At 43.3% G+C, this 25,916-nt stretch overlaps 1 protein-coding gene across 1 annotated transcript in view; it reads right to left on the reverse strand.

The window, feature by feature from the left end:
- Positions 1-22,052: 22,052 nt before the first annotated feature.
- Positions 22,053-25,916, reverse strand: part of dio2 (iodothyronine deiodinase 2) — a 4,735-nt gene continuing 871 nt past the window's right edge. The window contains exon 2 of the mRNA XM_080750689.1: positions 22,053-23,902. Coding sequence (XP_080606815.1) covers positions 23,303-23,902 — 600 coding nt within the window. The 3' untranslated portion in view covers positions 22,053-23,302. The remainder of the gene's footprint in view (positions 23,903-25,916) is intronic.

A 25,916-nucleotide genomic window follows, 5' to 3' on the forward strand; every position in this document is an offset into this window, starting at 1 on the left:
TGTTGATGAGTTGAGATGTTTCAGAGTTTAGTAGAAGTGTTGATGAGTTGAGATGTTTCAGAGTTTAGTTGAAGTCGTGTTGTGTTGTTTCGTCTGATGTGTAAATGAACACTGACTCACTTCCCTAATACAACAGCCAATGAAAAAACACTATTCACTCTCATCACTTGTTGCCAGGTAGACGTCTATGGAAGTTTATACTGGAATGCAATGCATTAATCATAAACCTCATGAAATAATCCAAAAATGTATACCAATACCAGGAAACCAAACAAAAATTGTTTTACTGTTATGTATCTGTACACTAACCTGACTCCACCAGATGGTGGCAGTAGTGCGTATACTGCATATACCACCCTACTTTTACCATCTGGAATTGCTTGGGCAGACCCGCAGGTGATTGGATGGGGCCGTCTGTCTATCACAGTCTGGGAGTGCCAACTCCAACCACTCATATTGGCCTGGCTGTCTGCATGACGTTACACCCAGAATCCGCCTCCTGGGTTTCCACGTGGTCTGCAGTCAGACTTTATTGGCTCTGTCTGGGACTTTACGAGTGATATCAACTCTCCCTGAGCAGTCTCAGATGGTAAAGTAGGGTGGAACGCACTGCTGCCACCATCTGGTGGAGTCAGGTTATCTGTACACAAGATTAAACAATACAACACAACCATGAACCTTAGGATAGGATTCACAAAACATTTAGTAGAGGAAAAAACCCTAAAAAAGAGCCTTAGTTTTTGAGATACCCCCCGGGTTAGTTTTTTCATATCTTTAGGATGTCCCCTTCATGAAATGGATTGTCCCGAGTTTTGCTTTTACTGCAAAAGTCATGAAATTGATCCATGAAGGGATCATCACATAGGCAAAAAAACACCTATCCTGAAAGATGGAGTTACAAGTTAATCCTTTGTCATTTTCTACCTGCAGGTTGTTTTTACCTCATACTTGCACAGATGGTCTACAGGTAGTGTCCTTACATCCCAAAACAATCGGAATGCAAAAATATGGTTCTGTTTTGAATCTGCAGCCTTTTATATAAGGACTTTCTATAGGCGGAACTTACATTTCTAAGGAATGTTCCCCTGTAAGTCTGGTGATAATCTTCTATAAGGGGTAGAACAAAACGCGACATAGTTCTTTAGGATGTCCCCTTCATAAAATGCACTGTCCCGAGTTTTACTTTTACTGCAAAAGTCATGAAATTGATCCATGAAGGGACTAACCACATCAGGGGCGCCACAAGCCCTTTTGGTGCCTGACTCGCAACTGACTGTTGGGTTCTATAGGCGGAAATGACATTCCTAAGGAAAAATCCCCTGTGATCCTGGAGATAATCTTCTATAAGGGGCAGTACAAACCCTGACAGTGTTTTTACTTGTCCTCTTCATGAAATGGATGGTCGGTAGTTTTACTTTTACTGCAGAAGTCATGAAATTGATCCATGAAGGTACTCACCATAAAAAAGCCTACCCTGAAAGATGGAGTTCCAAGTAAATCCTTTGTCATTTTCTACCTGCTGGTTGTTTTATCTCATACTTGCACAGATGTTCTACAGGTAATGTCCCTACATCCCAAGGCCTAATTCTCTTCACCTCAAAAGCAGCAAAAATATTGTTCTATAAGCAGTCTATGGTAGTCAGACTTAAATGCAGTATGTAGGCCTATATTCAGTAGAATACACTACACTTTGTGCACCATTCTTAATGCCAAATAATCAGCAGCCTTTTCTCATTTTCATTTATTTAGTTTATTTCTTTTTCAATCAACAACTATTTTGAGCAGTGTAAGGGAGACTGACCAATGTTTGATTATTTGGCATGCAGTAAGCCAAAGATTCTCAGATCCTGAAGCTCATGTATGTGCTTCGCCAGCTAAGCTGTTGTTTTGCTTATTCTGAACAGGCTGCTCGTTGCATTGCATTAAGTCAATGTGTGCCATGCTGGAAGACTCTCACACAAAGCCACTCCCAGTGTATTTGTAATATCAGACATTGGGATGTATCGTTGTCTATCCCATGACCAGCATGCATGAAAATGGCAGCTATTTCAAGGAGTTGTTGACTGACATAGTAGACGAGCAACACAAGTATATCCATAGTACTGTACATATAAATTAGGTAGGGTCTGAGAACCTTTGGCTTGACAGATAGTCTACCAGAGGCTTCAGCATGTTCAAGACAATATGCCCTCACTCTCTATGGCCTAAAAAAGAAGGCAAAGGGCCAGGTGTGTTCTAGTCTTGATGAGCTCCGTTGTATTCTTGCATCAACAACAGACATGCCAGTCTCACATCTGCCTCCCACTGAGGACACTTTTGAATGTTCAACAGGCTATGTACCAAAGTGGTACAGTATATGGTGCCACAATCATGTCCCCAAACCCCTTCTGTGGAATCCAGTTGGGAAGGGTTGGATGCTAAAGGATACATCACTACAGCCTGTCCTGTACAAAAAATAGCCTGCACCAAGCAGTAAGAGACCTCACCCAGTACGTGCCTCAATGGGATTGTGTTGTACATAATATTTCTCCTGTATTTAGAGTACATTGACTGTAAACTAAAATAAACAAGAAATGACACAATCCTTTTATACCAGCTTGTGCCTTGTGGACCAGCCTTGACTGTGGAGCATTGTAGTGGCCTTGTGGTTGTAATCCACTGGGAACTGAATTCCTTCTTACCGTTTATATAATAATAATATATACCATCATACCATATTTATTACCATAAGATAAATAGTAATAGTAAGAATTCAATTAATCCATTGACCAGCCATTGACCAATAGATACACAGCAGATTACGTCACAGAATCTCCTGACAAAATTATGTCAGAATTTGGGAGATCACAGCTTTGTATCCATTGACCAGCTTTGCAAATTGGTCAGTCCCCCTCACACTGAAAATAGTTGTTGATACGAAAATATTGAAAAAGAAATAAACTAAATAAATTAAAATGAGAAAAAGCTGCTGTTTGATTATTTGGCATGCAGTAAGTATGGCACACATATATACCTATAGCCTACCTGAGAACCATCCGTATGACTATGATAGTCTATGAAGTATGTAGAGACATGGTATCAAATTGTAATCCCACTTCATTTTGTTTCATTTGAGGCATATCGAGTATTAATAGATAGAGGAACTCTGGAGGAACTCTTGTCTTGATTATTTAAACATGATGTCATAGGCCGCTATGCTTAATAACAAGCTTGATAAGCAGAGTTGGGGTCCGTTACTCAAAAAAGTAGTGCACTACATATTACATATTACCTTTGAAAAAAGTAGTGCCTTACACTACTTCATTACTCCCTGGAGAAAGTAACTAGTTACACTACTTGTTACACTACTTTTGCGTTACTCCATAAAGTCTGAGATGCATTGCCAACATATATTAGATGTATTCATATTTATTAGATATTATAATAATATCTAATACAATACAGTTATGTTGTTCAATGAAGTGAGTCCCAGGGCTCACTGGTGGTCATTTGAATGAGTATAATTATAATAACTAGAAGCTGGGCCGCCCTTTGGGCGGCCCAGCGTCTAGTCGGCGACCTGGCCAACTCGGAACAATGTAAATAGGGAATGAGTGCCCCGCCCTTTAATGCAAACCCCATTATACCTGTTTTCATAGGACCCGTTTTGACCATCTGTCTGCCTGTGTCCATTTATGCCCATATATGGAGATATCTGTATCTGTGTCTGTCTGTCTGTCTGTCGGCGTCCATTTTATGTCCATATATGGAGATCACTGCAGTTATAGTTCTGGGTCCATTTTATGCCCATATATGGAGATATCTGTCTATCTGCGTCCATTTTATGCCCATATATGGAGTATCTGTCTGTGCCTCCAACTGTGTTGCAGACACAGTGCCGGTTCCCCCTTTTAATGCAAACCTCATTATACCTGTTATCATAGGACCCGTTTTGAACATCTGTTTGCCTGTGTCCATTTATGCCCATATATGGAGATATCTGTATCTGTCTGTCTGCGTCCATTTTATGCCCATATATGGAGATCTTTGACCATCTGTTTGCCTCTGTCCATTTATGTCCATATATGGAGATATCTGTATATGTCTGTCTGCAATCCATTTTATGCCCATATATGGGGGCATTCATTTTATGCCCATATATGGAGAACGCGCGTGCCCGTGGGACGAACGGTTCTCGAGATACGTTTGCCTGTGTCCATTTATGCCCATATATGGAGATATCTGTATCTGTCTGTCTGCGTCCATTTTATGCCCATATATGGAGATCTTTGACCATCTGTTTGCCTCTGTCCATTTATGTCCATATATGGAGATATCTGTATCTGTCTGTCTGCAATCCATTTTATGCCCATATATGGGGGCATTCATTTTATGCCCATATATGGAGAACGCGCGTGCCCGTGGGACGAACGGTTCTCGAGATACGCGGATTACATACATACATACACACTCACAGAGATTTTTTGTTGACTCATGTACGTACGTGATGTCAGAGCCTTTTATGAGTGATGTCACAATGAGTCAGCACTTGCGCCGATTTCCTCCGGAACAGCCTGATGTCAACAATCAACCCCGCATAAGGAGATTCCGAACGTTTTGCGCCGGTTCGGGAAAACCGCGCGCCGGGTCGGGTCGAGGCGCGGCACTGCACTCCGTGCCGCGGCGGGGAACGCGCGTGCCGAATCTGAAGCCGGTGGGACGAACGGTTCTTGAGATACGCGGATTACAGACAGACACACACGCAGACAGACAGAGATTTCTCGCATTTATAGATAGATAACAATAAATACAAATGATAATGTAATTATTTCTGAGCCCCTGGTGCCTTGTTGTAATTTAGGACTCCCATTGTGCAGAAAGAAAAAAAAAACAGCTGCCATTATACATTCATGAGTTTATTCATTTTTATTTACGGACAACGGACATACAAGGTTTCCACCTGACATTATATAGCCTATATATGGTTCTGTATCCGTATGTCAGTAAGTTTAAGCAGATTTCATTCCATTTGGCTCCTATTAATTTTACAGGCCAGGGGTGGACAACCTAACCTGGCGGAGATTTCCCCCCCGCAGAGCACAGCACAACATAGCAGGGGAGAATTGATCAACGAGGCGATTGATTTACTGTGTACTGCTCAAACAGTATCAAACTGATTAGGCTATATGTAACCCCTAGAGGGCAGTAGAGTACAGAGTGGCGGACAAGTTGACGTCATGAGTGGGGTGTATATTTAAGAGCAATTTTAGACAGGCGCGGCACAGAACAGTACTGTGGGTCCTCACTGCAGGTTGCGTGTTGAGCGAGGGAGGTTTGAGCACAGATATAAAAAGCTAGATACCTCCTCCGCCGCTGCAGTTCATTAGCGCGACTGGTCAAACACCTCTGGCGGAAGTGCATAACTGTGGAACTGCGGAAGGCACTCTGCCCCCTCCAATGGGAAAGAGGGAGTCCTGCCAGTCCTGCATCTAATTGGACTACCGAGCTTCCCATTCTGTGACGCACAAGGAAGCGTCCTTCAGAATTCCCAAGAGCCCCGCCTCAGAATTCTGGAGGCTTGCGTAGAGTTATTGGGAGGCTTGCCAGGAGTCTTGGACCAGCACCCCCCAGCCGGAAGAGGCGTCTACCTTTCTATGTCTGTGGGTTTGAGTACTGCTGGCTGTCTGAACCACAGACATATAAAGCTAGACGCCTCCTTCGGCTAGGGGGCATATGCATTGAGCAACCAAGGGAATCTTCGTCGCTTCCGTGTTCATTGCTTCTGCGTGCGTCACACATATGGAAGACGGTAAGCCAATCAGAGGCAGGTAGGGGCTGGTCTTTACGTATGCAGCCTATAAGCACAGCTGAGCAGCGCAACATCGGAACTGGCTCTGTTGAATTGAATTGTGGTCCTTGGATAAGTCACGGAAAAGACACACTGTGATTGGCCAGTAGTCACTTTGACTGACAGCGTTCCCTTGGTTTTTTCAGGAAGTCCGGGCTAGAAATTTTGCACATCGCTCCAATTAACTGCAGAGGCGAACGAGGCATCTAGCTTTTTATATCTGTGGTCTGAACTGGTAAGCCTGTCTATTTGTGTGTATCTTATCCCCGCTTGTACCGTTTTATGTTTTGTTTGGTCTGAAATGACAACATGTTTTATATATTGTCAGGTTGGTGTTTTGATGCCGTTATGGTCGTGGATGTTTTCCTGTCCACTAAATTGTTTGGGGTGTGGCCCCACCCGCTCCTCATGGTGTGAGCTTTGAACTTGAAGAAATGTGAGTATTCTAATATGAATGTGCAAAAGAAATGGGATTATATATTCTGTAATTCTGAGTTTCGTGTAACATTGTGGCTAACCTGTATGAATTAATGTCATTGCTCAGCTACAGGTGGTGTGCTGTGCTGCTCGGTGTGTGGCTCGTGTATTAACCCTGAGAGGCGTTTGCCTGAGTTGATACAAGCCATCGGGTAAATTATTTTATTAGGCTGCCTATTGATACACTGCATTTCCTGTGACATGATTTTGTTATTATATTTTGATTATACTGTATACTACCGACTATGTGCTGATGAATTGTTTTCATGAATTATGTGATTTGTCATTGTAGGTCTATCTGGAACAAGCGGCACAGTTACGACCGCTGTTCCTTTCCCCTATTTAGTTTATTTCATGGATGCATTGCTGTATTGGTAGCGTTCTCCCATTTCCTCATTGATGCACTATATTGACACTTTTTTAACTACAAATGGCTTTTAACTACTTGTCTAGTATTGTGTAAACCCTTTTGTCTAAATAAAACTATTGTCATATTTGTACCAAGTCCTTCATCCTGTCGTAATTATAGCGGGTCACATATAGCCTATATAGCTCGCTGCTGAAAACTTCATGCTTAAAAAAGCAAGATATCACCGATGTTTGCATAAGGATTATATTTATTAATTGTCATTTCAGTCTCAGAGAGGTGAGGCGGTGCAGGTTTCTTTCCCTCTCTCTCTCAGCCATGGATTTCCAGTAGGCTAATTCATCTCTTTGGCTTGCTGTATATTTAATACTCATTATGTTTGAGTAAACATTGTCATGGTTTGTACTACCCCTTATAGAAGGATTATAGGGGCATTTATCTTAGGATGTCATTTCCGCCTATAGAAAGGCCTTATATAAAAGGCTGCAGATTCAAAACAGAACCAGATTTTTGCATTCTGATTGTTCTGGGATGTAAGGACACTACCTGTAGACCATCTGTGCAAGTATGAGGTAAAAACAACCAGCAGGTAGAAAATGACAAAGGTTTGACTAAGGAATTCCATCTTTCAGGATAGGTGTTTTTTGCCTATGTGATGAGTCCCTTCATGGATCAATTTCATGACTTTAGCAGTAAAAGCAAAACTCGGGCAATCCATTTCATGAAGGGGACATCCTAAAGATATGAAAAAACTATGTCGCGTTTTGTTCTACCCCGGGTAGGGGTATGGTCAACTTCTGGCCTATTTTTTTCTCCACTAATTATGTTGAGTTGTGTAAACACTAAACTGAAACATTCCATGGTGGTCTGCCATCTACAGGCTCACACCACGTCTGATGACACCACACTGTGAGCTTGTAGATCTGATTTTTTTGACACCAATAGACTGAGAACACGTCGCACACTATACAATTCTATGTCAGGGAGATTTGAGAGTTCCCCAAACAGATTATTATCATAGATTAATGTAATGTTGCTAACGGTGCATGCATGCAGTGGTGGAAAAAGTACTTGCATTCTTTACTTAAGTAAAAGTATCAATACTGCAATATGATAATAATAATCACTTTGGTGTGGGTGCAGCCTTAGGCTACAGTCAGACAGTCGGCTCTTCGGCTCCTGACAGGCTCGTACTCGCGCGCGCCTGGTGTAATTCCATATCCTATCATCCTCGGCTGTTCCTGTGAACCCAGAGCTGCATTATGGGAGAGTCAACATGGCGCTGGTCAGAAGGACGTGTAGTTCTTTTAACTAGCGCGATTTGCAGAAGGACAGATCAAGGAATAGCCCTACAGTAATCAACATGAGAACAATAATCATGGGCGTTGATGTTTCTCTATTCAATGGGGTGCCAACATTTGCATTTCTATGGGAGTGAGGTGTGAAAATCGATCTGCCAGGTAGCAGGAATGTGGATGAGTGTGATGACAGATGAGCACTTATATCAATGCCCATAAACATGCATGTGCAATAACAATAATAATATGAATTCCACAGTAGACCTATCCAGCAAATATAAACATTAGTGCACAACCTGAAAGCCTACCTTTTCCTTTGTAAATGTCTCCTATTTCAATGTATTACTATTGTTTATTTTTCCCCTGTTATTTTATTTTTGTGACTGCTTTTTTATTTGTTACTGACAATTCTGTTCTTTTCGTCTCTTTCAATGTTATATGAGTACAAGTACAAGTGGCTCCTGTGTAAATTAGCCTAAAAGCTTACAATGATATCCTTTTAGTTGGCCTTGTACCAGTGATTTGTACTGTCATGAACTGTACTGTTTCCTATGCAACCTTCTAATAAATTCTTCAATCAATCAATCAAACCAAATATGAACCCCAGGCAGCTATGCATATTCTGGGGGGGAATAAGCAAAAATAGCCAATCTACAAGCTCACAACGTGTCGCTCTGCGTTGCGTTGTGAGCTTGTAGATTGTCTATTTTTTGTAAAGATTTATATAAATAAAGCAGTCAAAGAAATGTGGGTGATTATGTGTAACTGGAGAGTTAATACAAATATATATTCGGATATCATTCTGCTGTTCTTCCTAATATGCTCACATAAGCTATTCAGTGGGGAGAAAGAGTGGAAATTGGTCTGGCAATTCAACAACAATAAGGATGTTTACATTTGGAGGTGGAGGTTTTGATAGTAAATGCGACCTACGGTCGCAATCACTGGCCAGATGGTCAAGACATGGAGCGACCTCACCCTAAAGGTTGAGGTTGCCCTTAGGCGTCTTACTGGTTGGTTAATGTTTAAAATGATGTGTTCTATAATAACATTATGTACTTACTGTACCACCTGAGATTATATTATATTTATATAATAATAGCAGATATATATAAAAGTAGATAGGCCTACATAAATGTATATGTTTTACATAACATTATCTACTCACCAGCTGACACTGTTTTGACATGAAATACAGAGGAGAGGATGAGGAGGGTGGCTGAGATCTTCATCATCACTGATTAGAACTCAACTTAATGTCAATTAACAGATCTATAAACACATTAATAACAGATCTACAAACACATTAATAACAGATCTACAAACAGCTGTTGACTCAAACAGAAGCTTGTGCTCTGACAGAAAATGGAGGGTTTGTTCTGTACCTTAGAAGAATCAGCCAATCAGATTAAAGATAGAGTGTTGCATCATCTGTATCCAGGGAGACAGCTTTCTAAAGTGTTGAAGGTAAACATGGTTAAATTCATGAATAAATACATTATAAACACTACAAGTAGTTTAATAAAGACATAAATACAATCTGATAATTTTTACTATGTTAGATTAGTTTTTGATAAATGTAATTTATTGTATTTCATTTAAATTTACAGAAACAGTTCATTTATTCTGCAGTTCTTAAAGAGGCAGTGCCATAGTTTTGTAGTTTTTCTGGTTTTCATGTGTCTAGGAGGTTGACAGTACTTCATTAGACCCCCTGGTGTGGTTGTTATGAGCAATTATGTATTCCCTTTGCATTTTGGATTTATTTCTCAAGGCTGCCACCTTGTGGGTCAAAAGTGCTGATCCAAAAAAACAGAGTGACATCACTCTATCTGGAGATAATAATCCCCTCCCCTTTTACCATTCACCCAACACACGTGGGTGTGGCTAACTTCAGCTGGGTCACCACCCACCATGACAACCAGGCATACTTAATGAACAGGTGGGTGTGGCCACATAAAAAAACTAATCTTAACTCTTTCTGTACACTTTTCTTTGGAAAAAATCTTCCTCCTAGTAAAATCATAATACCTGATAATCATGTATTGGGGGGGGGGGATAAATCATGGCACTGCATCTTTAATAGTAACCTAATATAGTTTAATGTTTCACATCCTACACAAACATAAAATACAAACTCAAATTAAATAACACATCTGCACACATTGCAGCCTCTATTTATTCCAGTCATATTTGTTACCATGCATATATTCTGTACAGTATAGCCATAGGCGATTCTAGCCTCTTCTATCAGGGGGTGCAAGACCGACCGCGTTCCTCATGCACGCACATGAGGAACGCGTGATCAAGACGTTGACGGTGTGAGTGTGTGCGTACGCGCGTGTGCTTTTGTGTGTGTGTCCTACTGTCTGGAACTTTTAATTTCACTTCCTGATTCACTCAGCAGCCAATCAGGATGATTGTTTTCTGAAACATCATCAGTTGCTAGGTAGAGAGACACAGTTATATTTATCATTTATTTAATCTGTAATGATTTATCATCGTTGTTGTTGTTTTGGTTACATTGTTGCTTTGTCCAGTTGTTTACTGGACCACAGCCTCTTATCTCATCCTTTTGTACATTTATAAAGTAATCAATCAATCAATCAATCAATCAATCAATCAATCAATCCCCATTCATTAATGCCAATCAATGCATTGACAGAATCCACATCATAGTTAGAATAAAAGTGTGGTGTGACATTGCCTTTATCCTCTTTCTATTTGCAAAGAGTTTGTTACATAAAAAAATCCTCAGTAGATGTTTTTTATGTCAACGTAAAATAAAAACTTGATAAAAAAATCCTCAGTAGATGTTATTATTATTATTATTATTATGAGCTACTTTCTGTGCATTCATTCAGTGCAGTCAGGTGATTATTGTTCTAGGTGTTGGAGTTTGGAAGCGCTCGTTTTCAATAACAACGTCCTGCTGCCTCCTGCATTATGTCATTATGTCATGCATTAGTGAAGGATGTCAGACCAGTAAGACTCCCTTATCGGGAATCAGGTCGCATACACAAACTTTAGAAGGCAATGGTAGCCAATCAGGAGGGAATATGGGAAATGGGACAGATTCATGTTGATGACTGTGTACCGCTTTGTGTGATTTTAGGCCAAAATGTGTAGGAGCAGTGTCCAAAAATGTGTTTTGCAAATATCGGCCTCATGGTGGCGCTAGAAGAGGGCCATGTGAGAAATGAGGGGTGGAGGTTGTGGTTTGCCAGCCAAGGAGTGTGTGTGCAAAGTTTGGCATGGATAGGGGCAAAACAGTGGCGGAGATAAGAGTAGGGGCAAAAGTGTGACGTGACGTGACGGACAGACGGAGGGACTGCCGGTGGAGCTTTTCATAGTAACTTGCGGTCGCAATTATGTCACCTGCATTATGTCATGCATTAGTAAAATATCTCCACTTTTCCATGTTGTTGTTCACACAGACATCATTCTCTCAGGGCGGGGGGTCTGGAATGAGAGCAGGACTGAATATATCCACACTTCCTTTGGGAAGCACAAACGTATGGGGAATCAGCAGGTGCTGTGATTAATGACCCCACACCAATCACAAAGCACCTGTCAATGTTGTGCCCCGTACGTTTGTGCTTCCTGCTTCCCATGTGTTCTCAAAGGAAGTTTACATAATTATGTTCAGCCCTGCAGTCATTTCAGGTCCAGCTCCGTCTCTGACAGAGAATGTCGTCCGTGTGAAGCTGGTGGAAAAGTGTAGATATTCGACTAAACACAGGTTTTCTACCAGAACCTTCAAAGGGAGATGAAACTATAAGATAATATCTGACTCCAAGTCCTAGGAATTAATTATTGGGTGAGTAAACACTTAGCACTGAGGAGATTTATCATGCAGAGGTCAGTCTGCTTAGCGTACGAGGATAGGACAGATCTATGGCTGTGTATTTGGAATACATAATAATGTAAGATCACAGACATTCTAGGGAAGTCAGAGATATGGTGGTGTAGTTGTACAATCAGTCCACTAGATGGCTCACAGTGACAACATTAAACTGCATTTTCTGTAGTCTAACTCAGTCTAAGCTCAGTCCAATGTGTTTCAGTCCAGGGACCCCTTAGCTGAGAGAGAGATGAAGCAGGGACCCCTTAGCTGAGAGAGAGATAAAGCAGGGACAGAGATGAAGCAGGGACCCCCACTACATATTTCATGTCAATGTTGCAGATTGAACTTTTTCCCCCAAATATTTCATAGATATCTTATCACTTTTATCTAAATTAGTGTTTTTTTGTTTGTTTGAGAAATGTCCCAGGTTCCATTCCAGGCCAGGGTAGCAATGTGGATGTGTCCCTGAGCAAGACTCGCACGCTCCTTGTGGGCAGCGAATCAGCTGGTTGGGCTGAAAATACTGAATTTCCCCCTTTGGAGGAAGCAGGTAACTATTATTATTAACTAGTATTATTAATGTAAAGAAGAGAAAACAAGTAGTAACTCTGAGGACCCCTTAGGGGTCCCTGGACCCCCTGTTGAAGACCCATCCTCTGGTCAGTATTTTAAATTCATATATTTACTGATTAGAGTCACACTGGTGACAGCCTGCCTCCTAGTGGTCAGATCCAGGTATGACCACAGATCAATGAGCGTCTGGACGCTAGGGTCACTGGAGGTCAGAGGTCAGAGATGCTGGTATGCAGGACACAGGTCAATGTTTGTTGATCCAACTGTCTGGTTTATGACCTGATGACCCAGACAGACAGACAGACAGACAGACAGACAGACAGACAGACAGACAGACAGACAGACAGACAGACAGACAGACAGACAGACAGACAGACAGACAGACAGACAGACAGACAGACAGACAGACAGACAGACAGACAGACATATCTCCTACTTGGCAGAGACTGTTGGTCAGATCTCTGTGAGAGAGAGAGAGAGAGAGAGGGAGAGAGAGAGAGAGAGAGAGAGAGAGAGGGAGAGAGAGAGGGACAGACAGAGAGCATTGGTCAACATGGCTTTACTAGACTGTGACCTGTGTGACCCTCATGTTTACCTGTCTGTCTGGACTAACTGACCGTTGGCTGGTTGGTTAAATACTCTTAATAACTGCCAGGATGTTTACAACATCCTGAGTAGACCATTAATATCCCAATAGACCAGACCTGGGTATTGTACGGTTGGGGGGCCGCATGCGGCCCTTTGGTTCACTCTGACCGGCCCATTTAGGGTTAATGGCAAATTACACATTAAACACATTTTCTAATTTTACCTCATGCATGGATTAAAGCTGTATTGCTTTTATTTTGCGTACAAGTGTGGCGGAGAGAGTCGCAGCCCCATCCTGAAGCCTCAAAAGTCTAGTATCTGCCCTCATTCCATAGGGATATCCCTTTGGTGCGATGGTTAAGATATTGGACTTCCGCGCGGGAGACCCGGGTTCAAAACCGGGTGGGGAGGTTCGGATCACCTCCGTTACACATATATGGACGCAATGCGTACTTCACCACATGTGCGTGATATTGGATGTTGTCTCAATAACAAGCAGGTGGTCAGACTGGTCACACGTCAAGACCACCTGCCTTACCTTACCCATCAAAAGGTAAGGCATCACCGGGTGTTTAGTTTGCGGGGAGCACATCCACAATATTTTCTGTTGTTCATGTGGCCCCATGGAAAAAATAATTGCCCACCCCAAATTGGTATGAAAGGTCACCTTCAGGCGGCTGCTACTACTTCGATTCAGTTACTATATTGTTACACCCCTAGTTCCATTTGTACTCTCTCAGAGTTACAGACCCTGTTATGGCCATTCAGAATCAGGGCTAGCTCTTGTGTGTCTTATGTGTTTCTGGTAATGTTTTCAGTGTGGTTGCCCTAACAGGCCAACCAGACTATAAGCCTAGGCTAGTACTTGTCCCACCTTATTTCTGGATGACCCCACAGTTTTTGCGTCTTGTACTTGGGCCATATGTTTAATCCAGCGGCTAGGTTAGGGATGTTAACCATTCATCTATATTGATGATTTGCATCTTGCCTTGGATCTGCTATGTGTGAACATTGTGAAAGTGAGAACGACTGGTTCAGAAGATATTCATAAATTCACCTCCAAAAAGACTTTTCCCCATGGAGACTTGAACTCATGGATATGTTTTAGTTTGTTCCATTCTCACTAGTTGCTGTGGAAGCCACTAATCTGAGAAGACTCTTTGTGTCTCCATAGGGCAGGGCTTTTCAGAGTGGGTGCTGCAGGCACCCTGGGGTGCCATGAGATAATGTGATCATATTTGGAATTTATGCTACGAGCCATGAACAAGTATTTTCCTGGAGAAATTATCAAATGTAACACTGCCAAGTCATGTGATTTAATCAATAAAACACTAATTAATTCAGATATCATCATCTTTCATAATTTTATAACAAAAACTTTAATATTTTGTAGAATGTAGAATATGCCATAAATATAAGGTTCTGGGAGTGAAGATTTGGTGAACTATTATCAAGTTTAATTATGTTAAATCACCTTTGTTTTGTAGACAAGAGTGTGCTGTTATTATACACCGTAGCCTACCACATTGTACGTGTGTGTGTGCGTGCGTGCGTGCGTGCGTGCGTGCGTGCGTGTGTGTGTGTGTGTGTGTAACAGGGACCATTGAGAGAGCTCAGCGGGGGTAAAGCGAGGACAGGGGTAAATGGGGGACATGGGGGGGAGGGGAGGAGGGGTTTGGGGGTCCCTTTATGATTCTGTACAGATCCTGTTTACGATCAGCCACTTGGAAGGACACACACACACACACACACACACACACACACACACACACACACACACATACACACACACACACACACACACACACACACACACACACACACACACACACACACACACAGTGTTTCTAGCATAAACCTGTACAGTTAATGAGTCCCCCCCCCCCCCCCCCCCCCCGTCATGCTTCCCAATGCAGACAATTGCCCCCTTTTCTTTTTTTTTCCTTCTTTCTGGTGAACTCACAAGATGGTGGGTGTGAGGTGGGGGTTGGGGGGGTGAGGTGGGGGTGGGTCGGGGTGAGGTGGGGTGTTTGGGGCTTGGGGACAACAGAGCCTGTTCTCCAGTCTCAGGCACTGTTTTACTTTCTACCAGGAGAAACAACCACAGTGTTTACTATTTACTATGTATGTAGACATTCCTGGGTAAACAGGAGAGTTGAGGAATAAATCGCAATTGAAATTTAATTGAGTGGAATGAATCCGGTGCACTGGATTCACTCAAATCAATTTCAATTCAAAGCATCTTTATTGGCACGAGAAAACATACAAGTGTCAATATACAGTATAATAAAAACAGTTGAGAAATGGGAACATAAGTATATGCAGTTGGAGGGGCTACAACATTATGTAAACAGAGCTATGTCACGTTGCGTCATACATGTTATATAGGGTATAAAGCTTTTTGGAACAAATGGCAATCTTTTGCAGTCACTTTGGGATGACTAGCATTTTTTTTCCCTCAGAATGATTTAAATAACATACAAAAAAAGGTTTAAAGGTAGAAGCTCTGTTTATACAGTAGGTCTAGAGGTCATTGGTTTGTAGTCCTTATAGGGTGGTTGTGTTCCATTATAGTCTTCTTTTATCACAACAGTTCACGGACACGTCCACGTCCATGGACGCGTCCACGTCCATGGACGCCCGCGCCCGCGTCCATGGACGTGGACGCGGGCTTCAACGGCTCTTGCTGGGATTGGTTGAGCTTCACATGACGTCCCCGGATATCTAGGCAATACATAGGCAACCACACTTGCAATTTCCAATTGCATCTCTCTTGTTTATAATTGTTATGGTGTTCATTCTTACCTCCTGCACTGTTTGCAACTTATTGAATCCTCCATAGGGCATAGCAGTGAGCGTGGTTTACTTATTATTTTTTCTCCATAGAGATTTACAAAAATATTACCATGAATTATTGTAAGCCTAGAATCACTCCATCCAGGATCCTGGTGAATCATCATCATAAAACCTTTGACCATTTTCACAGAATCAAAGGTTTTATGGTCATGATTCTCCACCATCCTGGATGGCTTGAGTCTCTGAGCTGTCCTGAGCTGTCCTGCCACAGTGCATCTACAGAGGTGTGCTGCTTGCCTTTCCTGGCTTTGTCCTGGGTTGGCTCCCATAGGGCGGCTTGCACCAAGAGGGATTAAATAAATCTTAGTTTAGGGTTAATCAAGGGTTTGTTGATCTAGGTTTTATTTTAAATCGAAATGCGTTGCACCACTTAAATTTAAGCATTGCTTAACAAATCTGTGATTAAACCCTTAACCTGTGATTAAAACCATAAACTGTGATTAATTCATGGTTTAAATGTCCTCCATCTTGGATTTCGATATAAACAAACTGGAATATGCTATTCTATTGAGCCTAATATCATTAGCGTTACTCTTTTATTCACTTCTAGGAGAATGTGGGCAGGCCTATGTTAAGAAGAGCGCCTGCAGCCAAAACAAAACAAAACAAAAATATAACCTTCCCCGTCATATGACGGTGACGCTCGGACGCTACAGTGCGGTGCGGCGCGGCGATGCGATGCGCGGCTAGAAGCAAGAAAAGACCACAGTTTTGATCACATTCACATTTGAGTCAATTATGAAGCGATTTCGAAAATTAAAACGTCTCCATGTTGCTTGGGAAGTCCACAAGCTTCCATGACAAATGTCTGTATGTCCCTGTAAATATTTAAATGTTCGCTAATTTAAAATAGCCGATTACAAGGATGTGATGAGATGTTTGTTTTCAGCTGTAAAACGCTGTCTGCAGTTTACTTGCTGTGGGGCTTCCCTCACAGGAGGGGGACCCCCATTCATGTCAATGGCATGTTTGCATTTAAACCACCTCTACAGCAGGTTTAAAATTAATCCCTTACTGATGTTTAAATCAAAGTTTAAAGAAGTGGTGCAACAGGATTAACAGTAATCCAGGTTTACAGTGAAAATTCAAACCAAGATTAAAAGGATGGTTTAAAACTAACCCTGATTAATGAAAACTAGATTTAAGGTTTGGTGCAAGCTGATTAAAAGATAAACCTTGATTTAAACCAGTTTAAGGCTTAAACCGTGTTGGTGCAAGCCGCCCATAGAGTCAGTTTGTCCTGGGTTGGCTCCCATAGAGTCAGTTTGTCCTGGGTTGGCTCCTATAGAGTCAGTTTGTCCTGGGTTGGCTCCCATAGAGTCAGTTTGTCCTGGGTTGGCTCCCATAGAGTCAGTTTGTCCTGGGTTGGCTCCCATAGAGTCAGTTTGTCCTGGGTTGGCTCCTATAGAGTCAGTTTGTCCTGGGTTGGCTCCTATAGAGTCAGTTTGTCCTGGGTTGGCTCCCATAGAGTCAGTTTGTCCTGGGTTGGCTCCCATAGAGTCAGTTTGTCCTGGGTTGGCTCCCATAGAGTCAGTTTGTCCTGGGTTGGCTCCTATAGAGTCAGTTTGTCCTGGGTTGGCTCCTATAGAGTCAGTTTGTCCTGGGTTGGCTCCCATAGAGTCAGTTTGTCCTGGGTTGGCTCCCATAGAGTCAGTTTGTCCTGGGTTGGCTCCCATAGAGTCAGTTTGTCCTGGGTTGGCTCCTATAGAGTCAGTTTGTCCTGGGTTGGCTCCCATAGTGTCAGTTTGTCCTGGGTTGGCTCCCATAGAGTCAGTTTGTCCTGGGTTGGCTCCCATAGAGTCAGTTTGTCCTGGGTTGGCTCCTATAGAGTCAGTTTGTCCTGGGTTGGCTCCCATAGAGTCAGTTTGTCCTGGGTTGGCTCCCATAGAGTCAGTTTGTCCTGGGTTGGCTCACATAGAGTCAGTTTGTCCTGGGTTGGCTCCCATAGAGTCAGTTTGTCCTGGGTTGGCTCCTATAGAGTCAGTTTGTCCCATAGAGTCAGTTTGTCCTGGGTTGGCTCCCATAGAGTCAGTTTGTCCTGGCTTGGCTCCCATAGAGTCAGTTTGTCCTGGGTTGGCTCCCATAGAGTCAGTTTGTCCTGGGTTGGCTCCCATAGAGTCAGTTTGTCCTGGGTTGGCTCCCATAGAGTCAGTTTGTCCTGGGTTGGCTCCTATAGAGTCAGTTTGTCCCATAGAGTCAGTTTGTCCTGGGTTGGCTCCCATAGAGTCAGTTTGTCCTGGCTTGGCTCCCATAGAGTCAGTTTGTCCTGGGTTGGCTCCCATAGAGTCAGTTTGTCCTGGGTTGGCTCCCATAGAGTCAGTTTGTCCTGGGTTGGCTCACATAGAGTCAGTTTGTCCTGGGTTGGCTCCCATAGAGTCAGTTTGTCCTGGGTTGGCTCCCATAGAGTCAGTTTGTCCTGGGTTGGCTCACATAGAGTCAGTTTGTCCTGGCTTGGCTCCCATAGAGTCAGTTTGTCCTGGGTCGGCTCCCATAGAGTCAGTTTGTCCTGGGTTGGCTCCCATAGAGTCAGTTTGTCCTGGGTTGGCTCCCATAGAGTCAGTTTGTCTTGGGTTGGCTCCCATAGAGTCAGTGTGTCCTGGGTTGGCTCCCATAGAGTCAGTTTGTCCTGGGTTGGCTCCTATAGAGTCAGTTTGTCCTGGGTTGGCTCCCATAGAGTCTGTAATCTGTAGTATTTTCTTTTCTTTTCTTTTTTGAATAATGGGCTCATAAAAGTGCAGGGTTAATTGGCCTCTGGACGAACGCATCATGGTCCAGGGGAGGGTGTGGTTGTATCACCTTTGCTGTTACTTTCCACTGTGTTTGTATCGTTCCAATTCACAATTTTCACCATTTACCACCTTGATTGTTGCGTTCCAAAAGGTGACGATTAAGAAAGTTCCTGAACTACGCCACCTGCAGGAATCTAGGTGTATTATCTCAAAATGCAACAGAACTCAGAGAGAGAAAAAACCTGCCATGGATCACTGGAGTGGAGCTTTCAGTTTTAACATTTTAATACACGTTTTAAGGACCAGGAGAAAACCTGTTAAAACAGCATGTCATAAAAGCTTATGGTTTGACCCACAGTTTTAGGAACCAATAATGGAGTTAGTTTTAATCAAAAGTGTTTTTTATTAATACTTTTCATCCATCCATCCATCCATCCATCCATCCATCCATCTTCAACCGCTTATCCAGAATCACGGGGGTAACAGTTCCAACTGAGACCTCCAGATTTCCTTATCCCGAGCAACTTCCTCCATTCCCTCAGGGAGTATACCGAGGCGTTCCCAAGCCAGTTTGGAGATATAATCCCTCCATCTGGTCTTTGGTCTGCCACGGGGTCTCCTCCCAGTGGGACGTGCGGTTCAATATTTGTAAAACACACACATACTAGCTGTTCAATATTTGATTTATGAAAATAAATTAAAAAAGGTTGAAAAACGTATATTTCTGCCTGACAGTGACGATCATAAACATTTATAGAGGATGGAGAAGAGAGTATATAACTCAGCGCAGGGCGGTGCTCCACATGGAGAGAGGGAGGAAGTCATAAACAAACATCAAAGAGAAGGAAACTCACAACTCACTGTACATGAAGACATGACACGCACGCACGCACGCACGCACGCACGCACGCACGCACACACACACACGTATCATCCTAATTCTCTCTCTCTCTCTCTCTCTCTCTCTCTCTCTCTCTCTCTCTCAGGTCATTCAGTCAGAGGAACCTGTAGGAACTCAATGAACTCCTGCGTGGCGTCTTCCTCTGGGCAAGTTGTAACACGCTGCACACACACACACACACACACACACACACACACACACACACACACACACACACACACACACACACACACACGGCTCTACGCTTTACTTGGACAGTGATCATGACAGCTTCCTCTCAGTCTGATTTATATTATTATTACAAAACCAATTATGATCCTGTTTCATACTTTAACCTTCCTGCAGTGTTCTGCTCCAATCTGTCCTGTTTCAACTTTCCTGTATCGTAACTTTAGCTTTTCTTTTCATCTGCGTGCCTTGAGACCTTATGATCACAAGGTGTAGCGTCTAAGATCATAGAATGCAGAGAGACAGTGTAGCGTCTCAGTAAACTATAGGATCATAGAACGCAGAGAGACAGCGTAGCGTCTCAGTAAACTATAGGATCATAGAACGCAGAGAGACAGCGTAGCGTCTCAGTAAACTATAGGATCATAGAACGCAGAGAGACAGCGTAGCGTCTCAGTAAACTATAGGATCATAGAACGCAGAGAGACAGCGTAGCGTCTCAGTAAACTATAGGATCATAGAACGCAGAGAGACAGCGTAGCGTCTCAGTAAACTATAGGATCATAGAACGCAGAGAGACAGCGTAGCGTCTCAGTAAACTATAGGATCATAGAACGCAGAGAGACAGCGTAGCGTCTCAGTAAACTATAGGATCATAGAACGCAGAGAGACAGCGTAGCGTCTCAGTAAACTATAGGATCATAGAACGCAGAGAGACAGCGTAGCGTCTCAGTAAACTATAGGATCATAGAACGCAGAGAGACAGCGTAGTGTCTCAGTGTCTCAGACAGTGTAGACATTTTGACTGGGTTACTTTTACTTGTAGTGGACTACATTTTCACCAGGAGTATCTGTACTCTTACTCAAGTCCTGGTGGTCGAGTACTCTGTCCATCTCTGCAGAGTACTGGTGCTTTTAAATGGCAGCATTTCCATCAACAAGACAAACTCCAGACATCAGTCACAATCAGCAGCAAACATTCACCTTTATTTATCAATGTTTAAATATGTTTTCTCAAAGCAACAGATGCAGACAATTATAAACACAACAGATTGGAATGGAAAGGAGAAAAGAAAAAAACAGTTGCAGAGGACAGGTGTGATGCTGGCCCCGCCCCCACCATGTGACCAGGTGTGTTTTTTCATCCAACCAGAGACAGAGTTTAGACTCTTTGGTCCAAGGTTTTCATCCATACAGCTGGTCACCATGGCAACCAGGCAGCATCACACCTGCATCTCCATGACTACAGGACAGCATCATATCTCTGACCCAACCCTTCCATTTAATAAAGTGAACTCTGTTACCCCTGCGACCTGATTCTGGATAAGCGGTTGAAGATGATGGATGGATAATAGTGATAATTGAAAATCAATAATTTAAATGTGAAACAAAAGTTACAAAAAATGAAGAAAAAAAAATAATAGTGAAAATAGCAAACATACAAGCTTGTAGATTAGGGTGACCAGACGTCCCGGTTCGGCCGGGACAGTCCCGTTTTCAAGCTGCGTGTCCCGGTGTCCCGACAATTATCTCTAAAACACTAATATGTCCCGGTTTTCGCCAGAATTAAAATAATAGTATCTGTTTTCAGTGGTTGCATAGACATTCATCATGTTCTTTTCATGAAAACATGCTCACCTAACCAATCAGAAAAAAGGAACAAATTCATTGCCTGTCTGAATTCAACACTGAGGCTGTTTGTCAATCACTCACTGCCTGTTTGCATCCCTGCGGTGTGTGTGTGCGCGTGCACGAACGTGCACGGTAACGTGCACATTGCTTTTAAGGTTGCGGTTTTAAGCAACAGTGGTTTGCGTCCCGGTTTGAGTGGCTGAAAATATGGTCACCCTATTGTAGATCTGCTATTTTCACTATTCTTTGCACAGCACTGCAGAGAGACAAGCCCTACTCCTCTCAGGACTGAAGTCAGTAATCGATTGGGACGTCCAGTTTCTCTACAGGACATTCAGGCATCCACAACGGTGTTGTGAACATGTAGATCTGCTATTTTCACAATAGAAAGTATTTTCGTCTTTCTCTGGTGGGAGTCGACTTATGTAGTGAAGTCGATTGAGTCGACTTGTCGACTTTTTCGTTAATGCCCTAACGCACACACGCACACACACACACACACACACACACACACACACACACACACACACACACACACACACACACACACACACACACACACACACACACACACACTGTGTCTACAGCTACAGTGAGTTAATCCTGAAACATCCCAACTTGACAGGACTTGTCAGACTATACAATCATTTATATAATATGGTAATTTATACAATCAATTATATAATATAATTTATACAATCATTCATTCATATCAGGGATCTTCGATGTTTGTTTAAGGTCAAGGACCCCTCAGCTGAGAGAGAGATGAAGCAGGGACCCCCCCCCCCCCCCCCCCCACATCACTACATATTGTATTGCATAATAACCTTCTGTACTTGGTCTGTTCTTTTCCCCTGTACACCAAAGCTCGTTCTAATGTTCAGAAATTGGGTTTTCTCTTATAAAACAAATTCTTAAAGCAGCCCTGTGTAGTTTGGGGCATCAGTGGCCACTTTGGACACAAATCACAATGGCAGCCAATCGTCTTATAGACTTCATTACCCAGGAGTCTCTGCAAGCATTGTCTGGCGAGGACGTGCTGTGATTGGCCAATCTTCGCTTTGACTGACAGTTCTGCCTCTGCAAATGTCAGGATGAAACCCATTGTCTCCCCTTTGCACTGTAATACGGTCAGTGAGTCTCTATGTATGGAAGGATGATTGTTATTGCTTAAACATTTAACTTTATCATTTTGTGGGGCATCTAGTACGGATGCCCCCCGATTGCCTTCCTAGGAAGGTCCTCGATGCGCGTCCCACTGGGAGGAGACCCTGTGGCAGACCAAAGACCAGATGGAAGGATTATATCTCCAAACTGGCCTGGGAACGCCTCGGTATACTCCCTGAGGGAGTGGAGGAAGTTGCTCGGGATAAGGAAATCTGGAGGTCTCAGTTGGATAGTTGTTAAAAAAGGTACACAGTGCTGCTTTAGTGCCAATAATAATTATAAGTGGATTGAGAAAAGACACATTTATAGCAAAAGGGGCATAATAATAATAATAATAATAACAATAATAATAGCAATAATGATACACAGTTCATGTTTGCTCCAATCAACTTGCTGCCATGTTTCAGGCATCATCAGTGCATTTATGTAACTAAAAACTGTCACAGTCCTTTTGAACAAGTCCTTTTGAACAAGTCCTTTTGAACAAGTCCTTTTGAACAAGTCCTTTTCCACACCAGTCTGGGACCACAGAGCTAAACCTTCTTCTGAAAGCACCTTTTTTTCCTGACAAGCGTCTTTTCATCTTTCTGTTTCATACAAAAATACAACTTTCTCTGCCTCTTTCCTAAACGTGGGGAAGAAATACTAAATAACAGAACGCAATAACAGTTTCTTTTTTTACCGTCCACGTCGGTGCCCTTTACCCTAGCGCAGTGGTTCTCAAAGTGGATTCCAGGGACTCTCTAGGTTCTAAATGGACCCTTACACCTTCTGTAACTCTGACAGTGTACACGGGTCCATTTGGTTCCATTAGTACACTGTCAGAGCCAAAAGGGGAGACCTTCAGAAGTCAAGGTTCGAGACCCTCTGCCCTAGCGTTTGCCATAGCTGTCCTCCAGCCACCGCCGGACCTCGGTCAGGTTGTAGTAAAACGGTCCCTTGCCGCTGACGTAGGCCACGCGGCGCCGCTGCACCACGCACACACGCTCGTTGGAGACGCCGTAGGCCGCGTTGGCGGTGTTGTCCATGCAGTCGGCCACCAGGTGGCACTGTGGCGGCAGCGCGTAGTGTTGGGCCAGGTGGCGGGCGGCCAGACGCTCACCCAGCGTGCGGTGCTTGCGCGGGGCGCGCAGGGTGCCGTGCCCCCCGCTGCCCGCCCAGCCATCAGACGGGTGCGCCTCGTCGATGTACACCAGCAGGAAGTCAGCGGCGTGGCAGTAGTCCTCCACCAGCCGCCGGAACGCCGGCAGGTGGCCCACGAATGGAGGTCAGCTGGCAGAGCCGAAGTTCACCACCAGGGGGCGACCGTTGTCCTCCGGGGACTCGAAGTCCAGGAGGCGGAGCTCCTCCTCCTCCTCGCCGGCGTTGGCACCGGAGGCACCGCCTCCACCGGAGGCACCGCCTCGGCGGGCACCGCTGCTACTGGGCACCCGCACCACTCTGGAGTTGGGCGCCTCGCCACCCAGCTTCACCTGGGCAGAGAGAGAGAGAGAGAGAGAGAGAGAGAGAGAGAGAGAGAGAGAGAGAGAGAGAGAGAGAGAGAGAGAGAGAGAGAGGAGAGAGAGAAGGAGAGAGAGAGAGAGAGAGAGAGAGAGAGAGAGAGAGTTAGTTGTACGTCTCAGAAGGAGAGCTCCGACAGAGGATACTGCAGTTTGTTTTACTCTCAGAAGAATGAAGAGGGGGAGCTTTTTTTCTCCCTCTTTTTATGCAAGTTGTTTGCAAGACAAAAATTCTGATTCTAATTCTGCTGTTTGTTTGTTTGTTTTTTTGGAAGGGGGGGGGGGGGGGGGGACAGGACAGTTTGGCTCAGCACCAAAGATGGAGGATTGTTGTGCGTTATTATAATATTTTTGGGGTCTTTGAACCATACTATGCTTCTCTCTATGGTCTGCAGTAATGTGACTTGAAGAGCAAACAAATGCTGCCAGTGTTTGGCCAGTGATTCCTGCCTGGACTTTGGACCCTGATTCATCAGGACTGGGACGTGCTTTGGAACGCGGGAGGGCAGATTGTCACAACTTCACCGGGGAGATTTCTTTACATAGATCCTGTTTCTGAGCCAACTCTAGGAACTCTATAGGAACTCTAAGAACTCAAGGAACTCTAGAACTCTTGGACCTTCAGGAACCTCATGACACCACGGTGCCAAAACCCTTTCTCTGCACACAGGACACCAGAGAACGGATCGGTCTTGCAGAAAATTTAAATCAAACCACTTTTTCCTCTGGCCGTTCACCAGCACTATAACTACAACTACAACTGCAAAGGAGTTAGACACGTGCTTTGCAGCTTGCAACCTTCTAAACTTGACTAAAAATGACATCATCATTTGACTACTCAACCAGTTAAATCACAAAAAGAAATCTAAATTATTTAGAAGATTGCCTGAGATGCATTGAGAGCTTGCAGATCAGCAATTTGATTCACCTATAATGTTCACCTATAATTGTGTGCCCAAAACTGAGGATGCCATGGGAGTCAAGGGGTTAAACATGAACTCCATAACTCTTCATACTTCAATGCAGAGAGTGGTTCTCAAGTTAGTTTGATTTCATAGATATTAAATATTTAACAGATAAGTTACCGCACTACAACTGACCTTCATCAGAGTGGTGTGGGATTCCTCTAATTGAGTACAAAGGACCCCAACGTAAACAAGCCGAGTTTTATTTTTTGTATCCTATAGTAGACCTTGTATCTGAACTGTAGGCCTACTGTCTTGTGCTTTTCCTTTGCAAACTGCTAATAAAGAAGACATCTATACATTTTACAATTTACAATGTACAATCAATCAATCTAGACGATTATGTAATTCTATGTTGACATTTAGGCCAATGAACTGTCATCTAGGATGACATAATAAAGCCATCAGTGTGGTGAAATGATGGCTTTATTAAGTATGATATGACAATGATGCAGAAAAACTGCATTGATTCAAATAAAAAGCCACAGGATTGGATGGTATATTGATATACATCCTAAAGGCATATCTTCTTCTGTCAGATTATCATTCATGTTTAAATTGAACCAGCTTGCTAATGTTCAGGGCACGTGTGTGAATGCACATCGATTGAAGATTAATGTGAGTTTGTTTTGAGTTAGGGTTAGGGTTAACTGCCATTCCTGCAGAGTTCACAAACATTAGACAGAAAGGAGACATTTTCAGAACATAGAGCAGGCTATGCCTCATTTTCACCATAATCACAAAAAAAAACCATCATTATATTTGGAGAGAAAAAATAAGTCCCTTTGACGGCACGTAAGTCCTGCACAATGACTGAACCAAACGGACCCTAACTCTCTCAGAGTTACATTTAACTCTTTACAAAGCTCTTTCTGAATCTCACTGTACTCAACCTCCCAGCATGCAGCAGCATTACCTGTTGTGCTGCACTAGTGGGAACCAAGCGGACCCTTGCTTTATTACACGTCCATTCAGTTCCATTCACACACTCAGAGATAAAAGTAACGTTATGATCTGCTTTG

This window comes from Nannobrachium achirus, assembly GCF_963921795.1.
Source record: "Nannobrachium achirus genome assembly, chromosome: 20".
NCBI lineage: Eukaryota > Metazoa > Chordata > Actinopteri > Myctophiformes > Myctophidae > Nannobrachium > Nannobrachium achirus.